Raw genomic sequence first — 6,924 nt, 5'->3', positions numbered from 1 at the left:
GGACCCTCCGCGGACCTCCGCGGAACCATGAATTCTCCGCGAAGCGGGGGTAAATTGGTAATTTCCACCCTATTTTTTTTGAGAAAAACGAAGGGGTTCTCTTTTGGTCCCCACTGTCCCCGTTGCTCGTCCACCCTCCGCATCGGCTCTTCCAAACTTTGATTGGAGAATTTAAATCCGGTGAGGACTTCAACTCCGACGACGACTTCAACTCCGGTGAAATCAAGTCGCAGAGGTGTTTCGTTCACCGATGGACCCCGAATTCCCTGATGTAATGGAGGATGGATACGGTTCTCAGGTATTTCTCACATTCTCATCTCATTGTTAATGTCGAATACGATTCAAATTAGAGGAAAACCCATTTGATTACATTGAGAATGTATACAGATTTAGGATTTTTAGGTTTACAGAATAAGATTCAAATTGGGAATGATCCATTCCGCGGAGGGGGACGTCAGTCCGCAGAGGGTGCTCCGCGGAGTGATGTGTTTCCTCCGCGGAATGTTGTAATTGAACAAACCATCACTCCGCGTTGGCTAGAGATCACTCCGCGGAGAGGCCTTCGCGGAATGACCTCTAGCCTCCTGTGGAGTGATGATTTTTGCATAATTTTTATTTTTCTGCTTTTAAGTATGTTGCTATTTATTTCATAATCGATTAATTTTTTTTTCAATTAGTAATGTTTTAAATGAAATAATAATTTTTATTTTTTTTGTTGTGTAGCACGAAGATCTCAATCAAAAAGCGGAGTTAACTTTGAAAGGCGTGGTGTGGACTATGATTAAAAAGTATTTTCCGCGCCTAACACAATCACAACGAGTATTATTCGAAGCTTCCCCCTTTGGAATATTCCTAGGAATGCATATCCCACATGGTGATCCATTACTTGTGCATATGATGATGTTGCACGAAATAAGGTCTCCACAAATATTTGAAATGGGGAGGTTTCTGTTTGATATACAGGGGATCCAGTTGGATTTTGGTGAAACTGAATATATTCTGATTTGTGGTTTAAAAGTTGGTCCTTATGTGGATTTACTCTATGACGAAAAGGGCCAGTCAAATTCACAGCTCCGTGCTCGGTTGTTCCCAGATATTTCTGATTCACGTTTGGGGCTGAAAGATTTAGAAGACTGGATTATGTTCCCAAATTATTTGGCACTACAAGATGAAGATTATGTGATGCTTATCCAGCTTGTTTTTATGTTGAAGGGTTTACACGGACAGGATGTTAAAACGGGCATTCCTGCAGCAGTATACAAGCTTGCTAATAATATAGATGCTTGGAACAGGTATTACATTTAAAATAGGCATTCCCGCAGTAGTATGCAATGCATTAATTATAATAAATAAATTGAAAATTGCAGGTTTGCATGGGGTACGTATTTCTGGAAATATACTTCGCGTATGATGCGTGGAATGTTTGAGAAAATAGAAGAGTTTAGAGAATTCAAGCAGGCAAATCCTGAATCGAAGAAAGGACACAAGTATACCGTTCCTGGTTTTATGCTTCTATTTAAGGTTACTTTTTAATGCATTTTAATAGTTATCATTGTTTAGTTTTTTATACTATAAAAATTTGAACTTCGTTTTGTATTATATAATAAGTTTGTATCATGACTTTTTTTTCATAGATATGGATTTTGGAGACGTTCCCAGAGGCAACCATGTTTTATATACGCACGCCGACAGAATTGCCACGGACGAGGGCGTGGAGAAGTAAAACACCGTTAAATTGGGATCAATGTTGTCGAATAATGAATGTGTCTGTGGTATGGTTTTTATATTAAGAATCATTTATATTTACAAATTTCAATTTATTTTTATGTTAAACTAACAATCTGATTTTTGCAGCCTAACAACCAACCTATTAATGTCGTGGCAAACCCGAAGGAGCCGATGTTGCCGTTTTATGTTCGTTATGTCAATTGGACTCTTAACCCTGTAGAGTCTCCCCAACGACAACATATTCATGTTCAAAATAGTCCACCTCATGTTGACTCGCCTGCTTGAAGCAGAGTGTACAAGTCCGAAATAGAAACATCTGCAACTGAATATGCCACAAATGCTTCTTCTTCGCAACATCTTGAAACAAGTTATATGTCAAACGACACATCAAGATGGTAAAGAAGAAGAAGACGAGCACAAAGACATTAGTGAAGCGTCTCATAGGCGTTATGGCAGACTTAAGTTCTAAAGTAGACTGTGTATTACCGAAAAAAGATGTACGAGAGGAGGAAGAGATGATAAATGAAGAGGAAGAAGAAAAATATCACCATGATACATATTTTGATTATGATGATATCGGTACTCATGGTTTGGAGGGGGAATTTGGGCCTACACCTACGCATGTTGAGCAGTCATCGGACGTGGGTGAACATCACACAAAACAAATGACTCATATTGTTAGGCGGCAACAAAAGAGGGGTGTTCCATGGTATCAGCGGACTCCGTTCACAATTGTACAAAACTCATATTTTAAATTTGATATATTTTTTAAAATATTAATGTATTGATAATTATTTAACATGTTAATTTTTTAGTTGCAATCCACACCAAAAGTGAAGAAAATCACCAAACCAAAGAAAAAAAAGTGGTGAAGAGTCCTGAAAAACCAAATGAAGACATTGTGAATGAAAAGAGTAATGATGTTTCAAATCATCTCCTGCTCGACAGTGTTGAAGCTTCCAGTACGTGGACTTTTTGGAAAGAATGGAATTCGATCTCTTCCAACCTAAACACTAAGCATAGGCTGCATATGCTCACACTGGATATCGAGTTTTGGTCGAGGTTACTTGCAGTTACTGACGTTGGGTGGTTAACCGTAGTTGTAATGGTTTGTTGACATTCTTTACTTTTTAATAAAAATGTTTACCTTTAAATAAATAATTGTATTCCCATAATTGTAATGTATGGATGGCAACGACTAGACAAACAGCTCTGCGGACTGACAAACATTATTGCGGACTGACAAAAAGCTCTGCAGACCGACAACAACTCTCTGCAGAGTGGAAGGGACTATATATAGTCATGGATGGTCGATGGATTTTTCGTATAAAGTTATAATTTTTTTTTTAAATTTTAAAATGAGTTCGTCTTCAACTTTGTATATTTGCTCGTGGAACGAAGTTGATTGTTTCTATTATGATCTGATCGACCCTTTTCTTGCCCCATCACCAGATTTAAGAGAGTCATATATGTCAGAGGATACTTTGAAACAACTAGAATGGGCTGAAGAACAACAAAAAAAAGATAAAGACTCATCTCGAGCTCTCACTGAACGTCGTGACCTTATTGCGGCGGAGTGCAAAGATGTTGAGGAAAGGATGGAGATTACTAAAAAAAATCAAAGATCATGAAGAATGGATAAAAAAACTAAGAAGAATATCAAATTGTTTGAAAAATGGCTTGCTGACAAGGATGCAGAAATGATAGAACTTGGTAGGCAAAAGGACCGTATGGAAGATAAAATAAGAATTAGGGATGATTACATAACAATGGAGAAAAAAAAGTATCCTTTCCAAATCCCTTAAGTTAATTATTGTTGTTGTACGTTTACTATATGTTTCTGGTTTGTTGAATGTATTATCTTCGAGTATTAGTTATTATTCTAGTAATTATGCACTAATATAATCATAATATTACCCATCATCTTTAAAATAAACACACCATTTCAAACTACACAAATTAATGTCCTCTAAAACAAAACACAGTTAACTATAAATACAACATCAATCAGTCAAATCAAACGTTGAACAATAGTCTTCTCTCTATGTCCCACTCGTCCAACGTGTCTCTTGTGTCCCGTGCGTCTCTAGCGTCTCCTGAGTCCCTTCTGTCCCTTTCCCTTTCCCTTTTGTGTTACTATCTGATGACACACTACTTTTTGTAGCCTTTTTTTTGTTTCTTTGGGAACAATGTCGGACAAGTCCCTGCATTATGTGTTGTACTATCACATCTACTACACCTTCTTACTATAGGTTCCTCACCTTGTGACGGGATACGATTTCTGTTTCTCGGTCTACTAGCTTGACGTGTATCCATTATCAGGGGTTTAACAACCATCATCTTAGTAGTAATCTCCCAATCACACGGTTCTGGAAGGGGGTAAACCGGCTCCTCATATGTACTTCAATACGTTTCCATTTTGTAAGCATCTATAGTCAGATGTCTGAAGTTAGTTTTTTTCAAGTGCTTCAAGACCATTATGACATGACCACAAGGCAACCCAGTTACTTCCCAGTATTTGCATGTACAAGTCTCTTGCCTCAGATCAACTATGCCACCATGTTTGAAATCATGAACTTGATATATTGCATCTGGAACACCAGAAACGGACCATCCCGTCATACACTCTTCATTTTTACTAACTACTTTTTCAGCCCACTCGGTTAGCACTGTTGAACGTTTCCCTGTAAGGAAGATATATATAATTAACTTATTATTCGACCTAATTGAAGTCAAAATTAAATTCATATCTCCTTCGATGCGACGCTTGTTACACCATTCTTATGAAAGACGACAGAAGAACTCAAGAAGGGGTATTATAGGTATCTTCCTTGCATCTACATATAAAGCATTCATGAACTCTGCACTGTTTGAGGTCATGTAATCGTAACGTTTCGACAACGAATATGCTCTAGTACAATTAGCACGGGAAATTTCACTTAGATACGCTGCTACTTGCGGCCTAGTAGAACTAAATCTATACTACAATTCTTCAAAAACATTTCTTTCTTAAGCTTTCACAAGCCTCCAAAACAACACTTTTGTTTTATCATTTTTCCCAAACCTGTGTACTATGTTTCCTAGTAGATGAAAAGCACACAACCCATGATGAGCATGTGGAAAAACATTTTCAATACTAACCTGAATTGCATCGGCCCTATCAGTTACAAAAGTCAATTCTTGACAATCACCAACACATTCATACAACTTTTCAAGAAACCATGTCCAAGTAAGACCACTCTCTTTTTTGCATATTCCATGCGCAAGGGGCAATATCTGGTTGTTCCTATCCATAGCTACTGCATGCAATATGGTTCCCTTAAAATCACCCTTCAAATAGGCACCATCCATAATTATAACTTTACGAAAAAAAACGTTTGAACACTCGGATCTGCAATATATAAAAATCGAACACATAAACACTCTATAATTTGTTTAAAAAATTATATATTAAATAACAAGTTTTTTGTATTTTCCGTGCTCCCAATGGCATAAAAACAACACTCGAAACAATCTTCAGAATCTGTTTGAATATACGCCACTGTACCGGGATTATGCCTCTTCAAATTGTGAAAATAAATAGAAAGATTGGAAAAACATTCTTCAGAGGATCCCAACAACAGTTCCATAGCATATTGTATTGCACACCAAGCTTGTTTGTAATCTACATTGATTTCCAACAAAGCATTCAAATCCTTTGATATTTCATTAGGCCTCCAAACCTTGGAACAAGTTTTTCCCATAATCTCATGCAATATAGTACCCATCACTTTTTTATTAGCATGTTTATGATTAGGGTGTATCTGTAATGACGAACATGTGTGCACGTTGTTGAAAGTCCTGATTTCAAATTCATCAGTGGGATCAAGGTGTTTTCCATATAAACGCCAACTACACTTCTCAATTTCACAATATACCTCATAACGATTTTTGTTAGAATATTTGGTCTTAAACTGAAACTTTTCTCTGGTTGCTTTAAGACTCAAAGCAAAAATTAGTTGTTGTTTGTTATCATATGTTTGACGAACAAACATATCATCATTTGGACCTAAACTGTGAAATGTTTGGGGTTTAACAATAGGATCAGGACAATCAGGTATGGGAGGCATACCGTAAAATATGTCTGAAGCTTTTTTCCCGTGTGTGAACTCATCTTCTGACCATCCTTCATTTAACTCTTCACCGTCTGACAAAGTTTTGTCAGTCAGTCTTCCAAACTCATATAAAAAATTTTCTTCAACCATATTCAATGCCACAGTTTCTTCTTATGGACACTCTTCAACATTATCAGATACTATATTTTCAACATTGTATGGTACAACTTTCTCAACCACTTCTGTCTGTTCGACCAATCCCTGAAAAACCTCTAAATACAAATGCACAATCTCCTTCGTTTCATAAATTACATTTCTGAGTTGATGAACATCTGCTTCATCTAAAATATTCATAACATACCCATAAACCGGGTGTTGAAATGACAATGATATATTACTATTGAACACATTAACCTTATTTTTGACCAAATCAAACAATATTTGACAATCAAAATTTGGCGGAAGCAGTAAACCCAAGTTGTTAAACTTTGTTCTAAAGTAAGTGTTAATCTCATTACTTATCTGCCAAAAACCCCCACTACATAAAATAACAAAACTCATATTTGTTTTTGAGAATCAAATGAAAATGAACTGATCTATCGACCAAAATGGAACTAAAAATATGAAAAAGAAACTTTGTATCAAAAAACCCTTCAAAATGTCGTTCCAACCACCCATTCCGCGGAGACATTACTCTCTCCGCGGAGGAATTTATGACATCCAAACAGCTCGCTCCGCGGAGCTTTTATTGTATCCGTAGAGAGCCTACGCGGAGCACTATTTTAAAGGCTAAAAAATCATATTTTCGACCACTCCGCGGAGATGACGTCATTCCGCAGAGGTCCGAGGATGGTCCTCCGCGGAATGTATGTCTATAGCTGGAAAAATTAAATTTTATGACTAAATTTAAAAATTCACCCCTATTTTTTTTTATCTATTTATGGTATTTTCCCAACTTTATTGAGCAAGGCACGTTGTGCGAGTATACAACCGCATGATAATATTGAGGTATATATTTTGTTAAAAATAACCAAGAATTCGTAATATGAATCTTTTGAGGAGAAATTAAATTGCCTCTACATTTTTTTTGAGAGTTTATCAA

General features: G+C 36.7%; 1 protein-coding gene across 1 annotated transcript; it reads right to left on the bottom strand.

The window, feature by feature from the left end:
* Positions 1-4,131: 4,131 nt before the first annotated feature.
* On the bottom strand, positions 4,132-5,972 carry LOC111896233 (uncharacterized). Its single transcript, XM_042900662.1, has 4 exons — positions 5,233-5,972; positions 4,870-5,119; positions 4,521-4,710; positions 4,132-4,412 (listed from the first exon to the last, which is right to left on the bottom strand). The coding sequence occupies exons 1-4, from the start codon at positions 5,970-5,972 to the stop codon at positions 4,132-4,134; spliced, it is 1,461 nt and encodes a 486-aa protein (XP_042756596.1).
* Positions 5,973-6,924: the final 952 nt, after the last annotated feature.

This window comes from Lactuca sativa, chromosome 3 (assembly GCF_002870075.4).
Source record: "Lactuca sativa cultivar Salinas chromosome 3, Lsat_Salinas_v11, whole genome shotgun sequence".
NCBI classification, from domain to species: domain Eukaryota; kingdom Viridiplantae; phylum Streptophyta; class Magnoliopsida; order Asterales; family Asteraceae; genus Lactuca; species Lactuca sativa.
This window is presented reverse-complemented; position numbering and strand designations above follow the sequence as displayed.

Coding starts and splice junctions, on each gene's coding strand:
- LOC111896233 (XM_042900662.1), bottom strand. CDS start 5,972: ATGGTTGAAGAAAATTTTTTATATGAGTTTGGAAGACTGACTGACAAA. Junction 4,711..4,869: donor ATAGGGCCGATGCAATTCAG/GTTAGTATTGAA, acceptor GAAGAATTGTAG/TATAGATTTAGTTCTACTAG. Junction 4,413..4,520: donor CCTTCTTGAGTTCTTCTGTC/GTCTTTCATAAG, acceptor TCTTCCTTACAG/GGAAACGTTCAACAGTGCTA.